Source organism: Piliocolobus tephrosceles, chromosome 19, assembly GCF_002776525.5.
Source record: "Piliocolobus tephrosceles isolate RC106 chromosome 19, ASM277652v3, whole genome shotgun sequence".
Taxonomy (NCBI): domain Eukaryota; kingdom Metazoa; phylum Chordata; class Mammalia; order Primates; family Cercopithecidae; genus Piliocolobus; species Piliocolobus tephrosceles.
This window is the reverse complement of record NC_045452.1, coordinates 35,557,028-35,570,980: the sequence shown is the minus strand read 5'-3', so window position 1 is coordinate 35,570,980 and position 13,953 is coordinate 35,557,028. Positions and strand designations below refer to the sequence as shown.

Here is a 13,953-nt window from a genome sequence, read left to right as displayed (position 1 = left end):
GTGAGCCCCACGGGAGTCCAAGCTGACTTCATTCTTCCCCTACCACGTGCCTCACCCCCTTTGAGCTCCTGTATTAGTCCATTCTCATGCTGCTAATAAAGACATATCCGAGACTGTATAATTTATAAAGGAAAGAGGTTTAATCGACTCACCGTTCAGCATGGCTGGGGAGGCCTCAGGAAACTTACAATCATGGCGGAAAGGGAAGCAAACACATCCTTGTTCACATGGTGGCAGGAAGGAGAAGTGCCAAGCAAAAGGAGGGAAAGCCCCTTATAAAACCATCAGATCTCATGAGGATTCACTCACTATCACGAGAACAGCATGAGGGTAACCACCTCCATGATTCAGTGACCTCCCACCGGGTCCCTCCCATGACATGGGATTATGGGAGCTACAATTCAAGATGAAATTTGGGTGGAGACACAGCCAAACCATACCAGAGCTCCTAATGCACTCTCAGAGGGCAGGGTTGAATCAGCAGTGGGTTTGGTAACAAGGGGTTTTGTCAGCGGGTAGTGAAATTCATCAGATTTCCAAACTGCTGCCGCCGATGCTCCTAAGGAAGCAGGCAGCATGTGGATGAAATTGACAACTTCATATAAATAATGTATATATAGAGAGAGACGGAGTCTTACTGTCACCCAGGCTGGAGTGCAGTGGTACAATCTCGGCTCACTGCAACCTCCTCTGCCTCCTGGGTTCAAGCTATTCTCTTGCCTCAGCCTCCTGAGTAGCTGGGATTACAGGCACCTGCCACCATGCCTGGCTAATTTTTTGTATTTAATTTAATTAATTTATTTATTTATCTTTTGAGACAGAGTCTCGCTCTGTCACCCAGGCTGGTGTGCAGTCGTGTGATCTCAGCTCACTGCAAACTCTGCCTCCCGGGTTCACGCCATTCTCCTGCCTCAGCCTCCAGAGTAGCTGGGACTACAGGCGCCCGCCACCTCGCCCGGCTAGATTTTTGTATTTTTTAGTAGAGATGGGGTCTCACCATGTTAGCCAGGATGGTCTCGATCTCCTGACCTCGTGATCCGCCCGTCTCGGCCTCCCTAAGTGCTGGGATTACAGGCTTGAGCCACCGTGCCCGGCCCTTTTTTTTTTTTTTTTTGGAGACAGGATCTCACTCTGTCACCCAGGATGGAGTGCAGTGGTGCGACTTTGGCTCACTGCAACCTCCACCTCCTGGGTCCAAGTGTTCCTCCTGTCTCAGCCTCCCAAGTAGCTGGGATTATAGGCGCCTGCCACAACACCCAGCTAATTTTTCTATTTTTAGTAGAGACAGGGTTTCACCATGTTGGTCAGGCTGGCCTAGAACTCCTGACCTCAAAGTGATCCACCCACCTTGGCCTCCCAAAGTATTGGGATTCCAGGTGTGAGCCACCGCGCCCAGCCTGATTCAGAGTTTTCTATCATCACTTTCAAAGCTCTGTGGACTCACAGGTAGAGCCCTCCTTAGTCTTCACTGCCCACCCCCCGATCTGGACAGCCTGAATCCCACGGCAGCATTCTGGCGTACGCTGTCGGACGCCTTGGAGGCAAAGTGCAGCTCAGGACACCCTCAGGAATACACTCAAATCATGACCCCAGTGCACAGAGACTTCCACCCCCAGTCTTAGCTCTTATCATGTATGATGCTCCCTCTTCTGTCCTGTTTAACACAGCATCACAGATGGGAAGCCACCGGGCCATTCTATGAATGGGAAGTAATCCTTGTTGAAAACTAGAAGGCGTTTTTTAAATAGACACGCTCTTCTAAGATACCTCCCTTTAGGAGCCCACATGGCTGCACGGGAAGCCTCCCGCATCGCAGGGCGCTCAGCGAGGCTGCAGGCTATTCCGCACGTGCACGACAGTGTTGCTGCCTCTCTATACTGGAGCATAAAGTGTATGAATGTATCTGAGATCTGGAGCCAGTTAAGCTGTGGAACTGGATTTACTCACACTCTTTTATTTTATGGGAGAAACTGAGGCTTGGGGCCACGACCTAGAGTCAAAGCAACAACATGAAAAGATGGTGTTTAGGAACGCGGGCCGGAGCGGCAAGGTGTGAATCCTGGGTCCACCACCCGCTTGCTGTGTGAGCCGGGCAATCTCCCCGGCCTCCATGCCCCCGAGGGGAAGGACCTGCCCAGCATGGTTCAGACGAAGAAAAAATCCAAAACAAAGGAGGCAGTCAGTCTATAAGGATTTTAAAAATACATCTATTTTGAAAATATTTTGAAAGTAATTAAGATCACTGATTGGGAAGGAAAGAAATCAACAATGAAATTTAGGAAGAGAAATGCAAGGGCAGCTGCTGAATCCCGCCCCTTCCACCCTGAGGGCACAGCCCGGAGACGAAGCTTATTTCAGGATCACAAGTGCATGCTCTGGTCCACGGAGGATCACTTTAATTCTCAGTCTTCTGGCTGAAGGGTCCTGTCCAAAGTCAGGATCAGAAATAGCTCAGCTCGTCGTGCTTGGCTTTGTTGGTCTGGTAGTTAGACAAGGTCAAGGGCTTGTTTTCGTGAGGGAGAGATTTGAACACTCGCAGGTGTATGAAGTCCTCGTCGCCAACGTGCACCTGGGAGGAGAGTGGAGTGAGAGGAGCCTCTGATCCCGAGTCACCTTGCTGCATGCATCCCTCCAGGGCATTAGCAGCTGGCTGAAGACAATCCTGTCTTCTCCTGCAGGTGCAGCGGACGCCTTGCACCTCACATCCCTTAGGGTTCTTAGCTCCATGGAAGCCCTAGTCCTCCTGAAAGGCCGATGGACACACACAGTAGGATGCTCATCTCAGGGGGCAGCCACAGGGTGCACCAGCACCTGAGACCACAGAGCCCAGGCCTGCACAGGTGACTTTCTACCAGCACCCACTTGGGGCAGGCCCTCCCAGCCACACTCTACACCACAGAGCCCAGGCCTGTGCAGGCGGCTTCCTACCAGCACCCGCTCGGGGCAGGCCCTCCCAGCCACACTCTACCTTGATGAAGTAGTTTGTGCCCGCGACCACCTGGCTCTTGAACGACACGGCCTTAAATACAGGGAACTTCTTGTTTTCTTTCTCTTCAAGCTGGGACCTCACCTAGGCGGAGGGGACATGAGGATGTCTCAGCGGCTTCTTGAGTTCCCTCCTGCTAGAGTAACTTGCACGCACGTGCACACACACGATTCTGACACTGGCTCGTCACACAATTGTCTCTTACAACTGAAGGGACATTTAAACTGTTAGCCTAATAATAAAGTAGAAAAAAACAGTTCCAGTCGGGTACGGTGGCTCAAGGCTGTAATCTGAGAACTTTGGGAGGCTGAGGTAGGCGGATCACTTGAGGTCGGGAGTTTGAGACCAGCCTAGCCAAATGGCGAAACCCTGTTTCTACTAAAAATACAAAAATTAGCTGGGTGTGGTGGCAAGCACCTGTAATCCCAGCTACTCGCGAGGCTGAGGCAAGAGACTCACTTGAACCTGGGAGGCCGAGGCTGCAGTAAGCCAACATCAAGCCACTGCACTCTGGCCTGGGCAACAAGAGCAAAACTCTAACTAAAAAAAAAAAAAATTAAATTGGCCAGGCAGGGTGGCTCATGCCTGTAATCCCAGCATTTTGGGAAGCTGAGGTGGGTGGATTACTTGAGGTCAGGAGTTCGAGACTAGCATGGCCAACATGGTGAAACCCTGTCTCTACTAAATATAGAAAAATTGGCAGGGTGTGGTGGCAGGCGCCTGTAGTCCCTGCTACTTGGGAGGCTGAGGCAGAAGAATCACTTGAACCCCAGAAGTAGAGGTTGCAGTGAGCCGAGACCATGCCACTGCACTCCAGCCTGGGCGACAGAGTGAGACTCTATCTCAAAGAAAAAGGCCAGGTGTGGTGGCTCACACCTGTAATCCGACCACTTTGAGAGGCCCAGGCACGCAGATCACTTGAGGTCAGGAGTTCGAGACCACCCCCGCCAATGTGGCAAAACTCCGTCTCTACTAAAAATATAAAAATTAGCTGGGTGTGCTGGCTCACACCTGTAGTACCAGCTACTTGAGAGGCTGATGCAAGAGAATCACTTGAACCCGAGAGGCGGAGGTTGCAGTGAGCTGAGACTGCACCACTGCACTCCAGCCTGGGCAACAGAGTGAGACTCCATCTCAAAAAAAAAAAAAAAAAAAAAAAAATTAAATCTAACGTAGTTTAAAAGTACTCTGGGGTCAAGCACAGTGGTTTCTGCCTGTGATACCAAAACTTTGGGAGGCCAACGCAGGAGGACTGCTTGAGCCCTGGAGTTGGAGACTCCATCTCTAAAAAAATAAATAACATCAGCCAGATGTGGTGGCATGCTTCTGTGATCCTAGCTACCGGAGAGGCTGAGGTGGATCGCTGGGGTCCTGGAGTCCCAGGTTACCGTGAGCGATGATCGCACCACTGCAACCCAGCCTGGGAGATATGGTGGGACCCTGTCTCAAAAAAAAAAAAAAAAAAGTGCTCTGGCTGCTGCCTAGGTTAACGGGTGAGCACAAGAGTATACCGGAGTGACTAAGCTGGTCCCAGAGAATTAGGGGTTTAGTTTAAAAAAACAAAACGGGCCGGCAGGCGCAGTGGCTCACGCCGGTAATCTCAGCACTTGGGAGGTCGAGGCAGGTGGATCACGAGGTCAGGAGATCAAGAGCATCCTGGCCAACATGGTGAAACCCCGTCTCTACTGAAACACAAAAAATTAGCCGGGCGTGGTGGTGCACGCCTGTAGTTCCAGCTACTCAGGAGGCTGAGGCAGGGGAATCACTTGCACCTGGGGGGTGGAGGTTGCAGTGATCGCTGAGATGGCGCCACTGCACTCCAGCCTGGCAAGAGAGCAAGACTCTGTCTCACCTGCCTGCCTGAAGCCTGAAGCGCCTCGTGCCTGGGGTTTCCCCTCAGGGACTGTCCATCCAGGGACCGCACCCTGCTCCGGGGCTATCAATTCCCACTCGCCCTTGCTGTATTCAGCGGAGCCCAGTGTCTCCCCAGCGGCGTCCCAGGTGCGGCCCCCTCCCCTGCACACTCGCGCGTGGCGCCCGAGCGGAGGGAGGCCTCTCACGGCCACAGCCCCGACCAGCCCGGGGGTCCAGGGCCGAGCCCTCCCGCCCAGGGGTGCGCAGCGGGGCCGAAGTGGCTTCTCTCGCTCCAGGAGCCGCGGGCGCGCCCTGAGGCTCAGGCGGGACCCCGGGCCGGCCCCGTCCCCGCGGCCCACCGACCTGGTCGGCGATGTCCTGGGTCTCGGCGGTGGCCGGCTGCACGACGGAGGGCGCCCCGCACATCATCTTGGCGACGACGAAGGGAACCTGGCGAGGGGACTCGGCGACCGGACGCGGCGGCTCCTCTGCTCAAGTAGGCGCCGCGGTCACGTGACACGCGGGCGGAACCAAGGCGCGGGGAGGGGGGACCTTGGCTTGGGCGTCCCCCTGCGGGGTCGCGGTGGTCCCCAAGGAGGGGCGCGCGGAGCGGGGCGTAGGGCGGAGCGCAGGGCGGGGAGCCTGGCTACCACGCGCCGCGGGCTCGGTCTCCGCGCCCAGGGCCGGGGTCGGGAAGGAGCGCCCCCCTCCCGGGGTTGGTGTGGTCTTTCCAGGCGCCGAGTCACAAGGACCGGGGCGGGGGCGCGGCCGGGTGTCGCCGGTGGGTTGGGCGCGCAGGGTGGGACCATGGGGAGGGGCAGTCGGAGGGGGAGCCGTCCTGCAGTGTGGCGGGGTCCGGGCCGCGCACGAGGGAGGGCACGAGTGGGGTGGGCGCAGTGCTACAGGGGTCAGGGGTCCCGGCCCCGCGGGAGCAGGTGTGCTGGCTGCCGTGGACATCACTGCTTGTGACCCAGGACACTGAAGGCTGAAGCGGGTGGACAGAGGGGCCCAGGGAGGGGGAGACGCGCCCACGCGCCCCAGGCTGGGTGGGGACAGGGGGTAGATCAGAGGGATGAGAAGAAGGCAGGGTTGTGTGGTGGAATTGGAATTTGCGTTTTAGGATTTATTTTCTTTTTTTCTTTTCCTTTTCTTTTTTTTTCTTTTTCTTTTTCTTTTTTTTTTTTTTTTTTTTTTTGAGACAGGTCTCGCTCCGTCTCTCAGGCTGGAGTGCAGTGGCTCAATCTCGGCTCACTCTAACCTCCGGGCTCAAGCGTTCCTCCTGCCTCAGCCTCCCGAGTAGCTGGGATTTCAGGAGCGCGCCACCATGCCCGGCTAATGTTTGTGTTTTTTGTAGAGGCGGGGTTTCCCCATATTGGCCAGGATGGTCTCGAACCCTGACCTCGTGATCCACCTGCCTTGGGCTCCCAAAGTGCTGGGATTACAAGCGTGAGCCACCGCGCCTGACCTTTTTTTTTCTTTCGTTCGTTTTTTTTTTTTTTTTTTTTTTTTTTTAATTTTAGACAGGGTCTTGCTCTGTTGGACAGGCTGGGGTGCAGTGGCCTGATCACAACTCACTGCAGCCTGAACCTCCTGGGCTCAATGGATCTTCCCACCTCAGCTGCTATACTAGCTGCGACCACAGGCTCACCCTACCACATGCATATACAGAGAGTTTCACCATGTTTCCCAGACTGGTCTGGAACTTCTGTGCAATCTGTCCACCTCAGCCTCTCAAAGTGCTGGGATTAGCGGCATGAGCCACTACACCCCTAATTTTTTTTTTTTTTTTTTTTTTTTGAGACGGAGTCTTGCTCTGTTGCCCAGGCTGGAGTGCAGTGGCACGGTCTCAGCTCACTGCAAGCTCTGCCTCCTGCGTTCACGCCATTCTCCTGCCTTAGCCCTCCCAGTAGCTGGGACTACAGACCCCCACAACCACGCCTGGCTAATTTTTTGTATTTTTAGTAGAGATGGGGTTTCACAGTGTTAGTCAGGATGATCTCCGTCTCCTGACCTCGTGATCCACCCGCCTCGGCCTCCCAAAGTGCTGGGATTACAGGCATGAGCCACCGCGCCTGGCCTGCACCCCTAATTTTTTTAAAAAATGTTTTTGTAGAGATGGAGTCTCACTATATTGCCCAGGCTGGTCTTGAACTCGTAGGCTAAAATCGATCCATACCCCGAAGTGCTGGGATGACAGGCTTGAGCCACCACACAGGCCCTTTGGTTTAGGATTTGTGTTAGACTGGACCACCTGGGAAAGGGAAGGGTTGCTTGCCTTATTTGGGGTGGGGGTGGGGCCTGTGCTAGGCACCTGTTGGTGTGATTGGCTCTTCAAAATGACCAGACACCCCACCCAAGGGCTGTCCCTTGGGTACAAGGCCCAAGCAGGAGCGGCCCATGAATGGGTTGTGGGGGCCTTTCCCTTACTTGCCAGGGCACAGCCTGGTCTGTCACTTCAGGGAAGGGCCCAAAGGGATAGGCAGTCAGGTGTGGTTGAAGCCTGGGAGGAGCTGGGCAGAGACCTGCATCATTGTTGAATGAGTGAAGGCAGATTTGACCCCACAAAAATGGAAGACTCTTCTACGTGGAAAACAAAGCATCAGAGGAAAAAATGGTCAAGAGAAAGGGATGTCCGCTGCTTGTGCAGGTCCTGCAGCTCTGTGGGGCTTGTGCTGTGGAAGGTGTTGGCCTTGAGGCCTTTGGTCCTGAGGTGCCTCCTGGAGTCAGAGCCTAACTCTTCAGGCTGGAACTGGGTCCTAGGTGCCTCCATTTTACAAATAGGAGGATAACAGCTGTGGAAATAAACAGAGCCCACGCACATGAGAACAAAAGGTCATTTATTCAGGGTTTGCTGTACAAGGGAGTTGCCATCCTCTCTTGTGTTGACCGAGATTCCTCAGCAGGCGGGGGCAGGACCAGGAAAAAGCCTGGAATGGGAAGGGGAGGCTCAGGTGCACCTAAGGGAGGCTGTGGCCTGGGGAGCCGGAAGAGGGGCTCACTAGGAGTGTGACCGCGACAGGTCTGTTGCCCAGGGTGCGGGAAGTCAGCACACTGTCACCCAGGGTTTGCAGCAGACAGTGTGAACCGCAAGGCTGTAACTGAGAGGAGACCTCAAATCCACCTCCCTGAGGAGTATGGGGCTGGGGACTTTTAGGGGTTTGGAGTGGGCCAAGGGCGGGGGCCGCTGACCGGTGGAGGCGTGCAGGGTGAAGTCATGGGGTAGGGTTGAAATCATGGGGTGCGGTTGAAATCATGGGGTGCGGTTGAAATCATGGGGTGGGGTTGAAGAAGCTGTGTTTTCATGCTGGCTCACTTCCTCTGTGGGAATCTTCAAGCTGCTTGGCCTGGAATTGAGGAACTGAAGCATCTTAAGGAGTTCTTCAACAAAAGTCTCCTGATTCTGAAGTCAGAGATTCCATCGGTAGGAACAGTGGGGGTGCAGACGGTCACTAGTGCTACGTGACTCTCAGAAGGAAGCGGGCTAAAGTGTAGCCTGATGAACACTCAGTTATCCCTCTCTCCCTGCCTCCCCCTCCTTCCCTCTCTCCCTGCCTCCCCCTCCCTCCCTCCCTCCCTGCCCCTCCCTCCCTCCCCCTCCCTCCCTGCCCCTCCCTCCCTCCCTCCCTTCCTTCCTTCCTTCCTTCCTCTGTCATCCAGACTGGAGTGCAGTGGCCTGATCTTGGCTCACTACTGCAACCACTGCCTCCCAGGTGCAAGCAATTCTCCTGCCTCAGCCTCGCGAGTAGCTGGGATTACAGGTGCGTGCCACCATGCCCAGGTAATTTTTGTATAGAGACAGGGTTTCACTATGTTGGCCAGGCTGGTCTTGAACTCCTGACCTCAGGTGATCCACCCGCCTTGGCTTCTGAAAGTGTTGGGATTACAGGCATAAGCCACCACACCCGGCCTGTAACTCTGTTTCTGCTGAATGCTCAGTTTTAACTCTGTCCAGAAACTGGGCTGACTGTGGCGCCTGTGGCCCCTCCCAGAAGCAACTCAGTGCAAGAGGACAGCTTCCCATGATTTCATCTCTGACTCGCTCGGCCAGCAGCAAGCACCCATTGCCTAGCCACCCCAACCCCTTCCCCAGACTACCTTTGAAAAACCCTAACCCTCAGGCCACTCCAACTCCCTTGTGGCATGGCCAGCCTCACATCAATTCACTTTTTTTTTTTTTTTTTTTTTCTGAGATAGAGTCTCCCTCTGTCTCCCAGGCTGGAGTGCAGTGGCGCAATCTTGGCTCACTGCAACTTCCGCCTCCCAGGTTCAAGCGATTCTCCTGCCTCAGTCTCCCGAGTAGCTGGGATTACAGGCATGCATCACCACGCCCAGCTAATTTTTGTATTTTTAGTAGAGACGAGGTTTCACCGTGTTGGTCAGGCTGGTCTCAAACTCCTGACCTCAGGTGATGAACCCCCTCCTCGATCTCCCAAAGTGCTGGGATTAAAGGTGTGAGCCACCACACCCGGCAGTTAACTTTCTTTACTGCAATGCCATCGCCTTTGTACAGCAGGCTGGACGAACCTGTTGAGCAGTTCCACCTAGGCCTCCCAAAGTGCGGGGATTACAGGCGTGAGCCATCACGCCCAACCATACTGACTTTACCTCCCATGCTTTGATGCCAGAGTTTTTCATTTTACTGAAGGCAAGGGAAAAAGACCAAATACCTTGTCTCCCCACTTAGAGAATGAAACAGAAAAAAATTATGAATATTTCTTATCTGAGGAAAGTGAACCCTTTTTTTTTTTTTTTAAGACAGAGTCTTGCTGTGTTGCCCAGGCTGGAGTGCAATGGTGCAATCTTGGCTCACTGCAAGCTCCGCCTCCCAGGTTCAAGCCATTCTCCAGCCTCAGCCTCCCAAGTAGCTGGCACTACAGGGGCCCGCCACCACGTCTGGCTATTTTTTTGTATTTTTAATAGAGACGAGGTTTCACCATGTTAACCAGGATGGTCTCAATCTCCTGACCTCGTGATCTGCCTGCCTTGGCCTCCCAAAGTGCTGGCATTACAGGCATGAGCCACCGAGTCCGGCCTTCTTTTGTTGTTGCTGTTGTTATTGTTGTTGAGATGGAATTTCCCTCTTGTCGCCCAGGGTGAAATGCAGTGGCAAGATCTCGGCTCACTGCAGCTTCTGCCTCCTGCATTCAAGCAATTCTCCTGCCTCAGCTTCCCGAGTAGCTGGGATTACAGGTGCCTGCCACGACATCCAGCTAATTTTTGTATTTTTAGTAGAGATGGGTTTTCACCATGTTGGTGTTGGCCAGGCTGGTCTCTAACTCCTGACTTTGTGATCTACCCACCTTGGCCTCCCAAAGTGCTGGCATTACAGGCATGAGCCAACACGTCTGGCTGAAAGCAAACCCTTTTAAGTGGTCAGGCCCTGAGAGAAATTAAAATAAGACAGCAATCACATGCTGTTTCTCATAGAGCTGTGTCACTCTCTCTGGAAACTGGTTCCTCTCACCACAAGTAGCTTGAAGTGAACCTAATGATGCTGCACACAGGACACTGTAATCCATACAATGGATAGCCAATCACTAATCAATATTATTTCTGTAAACCAATGAGAATTCCTGATAGACAACTTTGTATCAGCCTGCTCCTTATCCCCCTTTTGCCTTTAAAAACCTGCTTGTCGGCCGGGCATGGTGGCTCACACCTGTAAAAGTGATCCCGGGTGTGTCTGTGAGCGTGTTGCCAAAGGAGATTAGCACTGGAGTCAATGGACTGGGGAAGGCAGACCCACCCTCAATCTGGGTGGGCACCATCTGATCAGCTGCCAGCATGGCTGGAATATAAAGCAGGCAGAAAAATGTAAAAAGATGAGACTGGCCTAGCCTCCCAGCCTACATCTTTCTCCCGTGTGGATGCTTCCTGCCCTCGAACATCGGACTCTTTACGTTCTTCAGTTTTGGGACTCAGACTGGCTCTCCTTGCTCCTCAGTTTGCAAACAGCCTACTGTGGGACCTTGGGATCGTGTGAGTTAATACTTAATAAACTCCCCTTTATATATATCTCTCTACAAAAATAAAAAATTAGCCAGCTGAAGTGATGCACACCTGTGGTCCCAGCTATTTAGAAGGCTGGGGTGGGAGGATCACTTGAGCCCTGGAGGTCGAGGCTGCAGTGAGCTGTGATTGCAACACTGCACTCCAGCCTGGGAGATAGAATGAGACCCTGTCTCTAAAATAAAATAGAATAGAATAGAATAGAATAGAATAGAATAATATAATAGAATAAAATAAATAAAAAAATAAAATAAAATAAAATAAAAAACAGTAGTGAGACATTTCAGGCCATTTAAAAATTTGAAATTATGGTCTTTAATATTCATTAAAAACTAGGTCATGTTTTCTTGTTTCCACCTCTACCCCAACGGAAAAAGAGAAAATACAGTGCAAAAGAGGTTTAAACTTAGTTTTTCTTCAGGTTGAGCCCTAGTGTGACTTTCAGTCAGAAATGGGTTATACTGTGGCCAGGCGTGGTGGCTCATGCCTGTAATCTCAGCACTGTGGGAGGCTGAGGTGGGCTGATCACTTGAGGTCAGGAGTTCAAGACCAGCCCTGGCAACATGGTAAAACCCTGTCTCTACTGAAAATGCAAAATTAGCCAGGTGTGGTGGTGGGCGCCTGTAGTCGCAGCTACTCAGGAGGCCGAGGCAGGAGACACTTGAACCCAGAAGGTGGAGGTTGCAGTGAGCTGAGATCGCGCTACTGCACTTCAACCTGGGTGACAGAGCAAGACTGTCTCAAAAAAAAAAGTAGGGGGGAGGTGCTTACATCGGAGAGTGTTTTTGTTTCTGCCTTCAAAGGTCATGCCAGGAGAAGATATATATATATTTTTTTGAGACAGAGTGTCGCTCTGTTGCCCAGGCTGCAGTGCAGTGGCACGATTTCAGCTCACTGCAAGCTCTGCCTCCTGGGTTCACGCCATTCTCCTGCCTCAGCCTCCCGAGTAGCTGGGACTACAAACATCCGCCACCACGCCTGGCTAATTTTTTGTGTATTTTATTTATTTTATTTTATTTTATTTATTTTATTTTATTTTATTTTTGAGACGGAGTCTCGCTCTGTCACCCAGGCTGGAGTGCAGTGGCACAATCTCAGCTCACCGTAAGCTCTGCGTCCTGGGTTCATGCCATTCTCCCGACTCAGCCTCCTGAGTAGCTGGGACCACAGGTGCCCGCCACCACAACCACCTATTTTTTTGTATTTTTAGTATAGATGGGGTTTCACTGTGTTAGCCAGGATGGTCTCGATCTCCTGACCTTGTGATCCACCCGCCTCAGCCTCCCAAAGTGCTGGGATTACAGGTGTGAGCCACCACGCCTGGCTATTTTTTTTTTCTTCTTCTTTTGAGACGGAGTCTCGCTCTGTCACCCAGGGTGGAGTGCAGTGATGCGATCTCAGCTCACTGCAAGCTCTGCCTCCCGGGTTCACACCATTCTCCTGCCTCAGCCTCCCGAGTAGCTGGTAATATAGGCATAAGCCACCACGCCCAGCCCGAGAAGAGATTTTTTAAGTCACTTTACTCTATTTCCAAATCTTAGTCTTCCATTTTTAGAGACCACCTGCCATGTCCTTTCCATCTGAAGCCTGGCATCTCGAGCCTGGTATGAAGGTGCGATCCCCAATGAACAACTTCACCCTCCTGGTACAGCTTAGTCCTTCTCACCCTGTTCTCAGCAGCGGGGTGTGACATACCCGCTGTGCACCTGACATACCCACTGTGCACGCGACATACCCACTGTGTGTGTGCAACATACCCACTGTGCGTGTGACATACCCACTGTGCGCAAGACATATCCACTGTGCGCGAGACATACCCACTGTGTGCACATGACATACCCACTGTGTGCGTGCGACATACCCACTGTGTGTGTGCAACATACCCACTGTGCACGAGTCATACCCACTGTGTGCGTGCAACATACCCACTGTGTGCGTGCAACATACCCACTGTGCATGCGACATACCCACTGTGTGCGAGATATACACGCTGTGCGCGACATGCCCGCTGTGCACGACATACCTGCTGTGTGCGAGACATAACCACTGTGCGCGTGACATATCCACTGTGCGCACGACATACCCACTGTGTGAGACATACCCACTGTGCGCACGACATACCCACTGTGCCTGACATACCCGCTGTGTGCGAGATATACCCACTGTGTGCTGTGTGTGACATACCCACTGTGTGTGTGACATACCCACTGTGCGCGAGATAGACCCACTGTGTGCACGACATATCCACTGTGCGTGACATACCCGCTGTGTGCGAGACATACTCACTGCGTGAGTGCAGGGCCTCTTCTCTTTCGTGCTTGTCCCCCAGAAAGTCATGTCCGCTGGAACCTCAGAATGTGGCCTTAATTTGGAAAATGGGTCTTTGCAGACATGGTTAGTTAACATGAGGTCATGCTAGATTAAGGCAGACCTAAGTCCACTGACTGGCATCCTCATAATAAGAGGAGAGGCTGGCCAGGCATAGTTGCTCATGCCTGTAATCCCAGCACTTTGGGGAGGCTGAAGCAGGCAGATCACATGAGGTCGGGAGTTCGAGATCAGCCTGGCCAACATGGTGAAATCCCATCTCTACTAAAAACACAAAGCCAGAAATTGCTTGAATCCTGGAGGTAGAGGTTGCAGTGAGCCGAGATCATGCCACTGCACTCCAGCCTGGGCAACAGAGTGAAACTCTGTCTCAACAACAGCAACAAAAACAACAACAACAAAGGAAAAAAAGGAGAGGCCACAGAGACGGGAAGAACTCTTGTGAAGACAGACACAGGGAGGGGGCCCCGAGAAGATGGAGACAGAGTCTGGGGAGATGAGGCCGTGGAGCACTGGGACCCGCCAGAAGCTGGAGGCGGCAGGAAGGACCTTCCCCTGGAGCCTTCAGAGGGAACATGTTTCTGCGGACGCCTTGGTCTCGGCCTTCTGGCCTCCAGAGCTGTGAGAGAATAATCTTCTGTCATTTAAAGCCACAGGAAATGAACATGTCTTCCTTGTATGTCGCACAGTATATATTTTCTTTTTTTTGAGGTGGGGAGACAGGGTCTTGCCCTGTTGCTTAGGCTGGAGTGCAATGGCATGATCTCAGCTCACTG

The 13,953-nt window shown here is 52.8% G+C and overlaps 1 protein-coding gene across 1 annotated transcript; it reads right to left on the bottom strand.

Annotated features, from left to right (window-relative positions):
* Positions 1 to 2,187: 2,187 nt before the first annotated feature.
* CSTB (cystatin B) lies at positions 2,188 to 5,370 on the bottom strand. Its single transcript, XM_023192333.2, has 3 exons — positions 5,204 to 5,370; positions 2,969 to 3,070; positions 2,188 to 2,569 (listed from the first exon to the last, which is right to left on the bottom strand). The coding sequence occupies exons 1-3, from the start codon at positions 5,267 to 5,269 to the stop codon at positions 2,441 to 2,443; spliced, it is 297 nt and encodes a 98-aa protein (XP_023048101.1). The 5' UTR covers positions 5,270 to 5,370; the 3' UTR covers positions 2,188 to 2,440.
* Positions 5,371 to 13,953: the final 8,583 nt, after the last annotated feature.

Coding starts and splice junctions, on each gene's coding strand:
- CSTB (XM_023192333.2), bottom strand. CDS start 5,269: ATGATGTGCGGGGCGCCCTCCGTCGTGCAGCCGGCCACCGCCGAGACC. Junction 3,071..5,203: donor CCCAGGACATCGCCGACCAG/GTCGGTGGGCCG, acceptor CCCTCCGCCTAG/GTGAGGTCCCAGCTTGAAGA. Junction 2,570..2,968: donor GCACAAACTACTTCATCAAG/GTAGAGTGTGGC, acceptor CTCTCCTCCCAG/GTGCACGTTGGCGACGAGGA.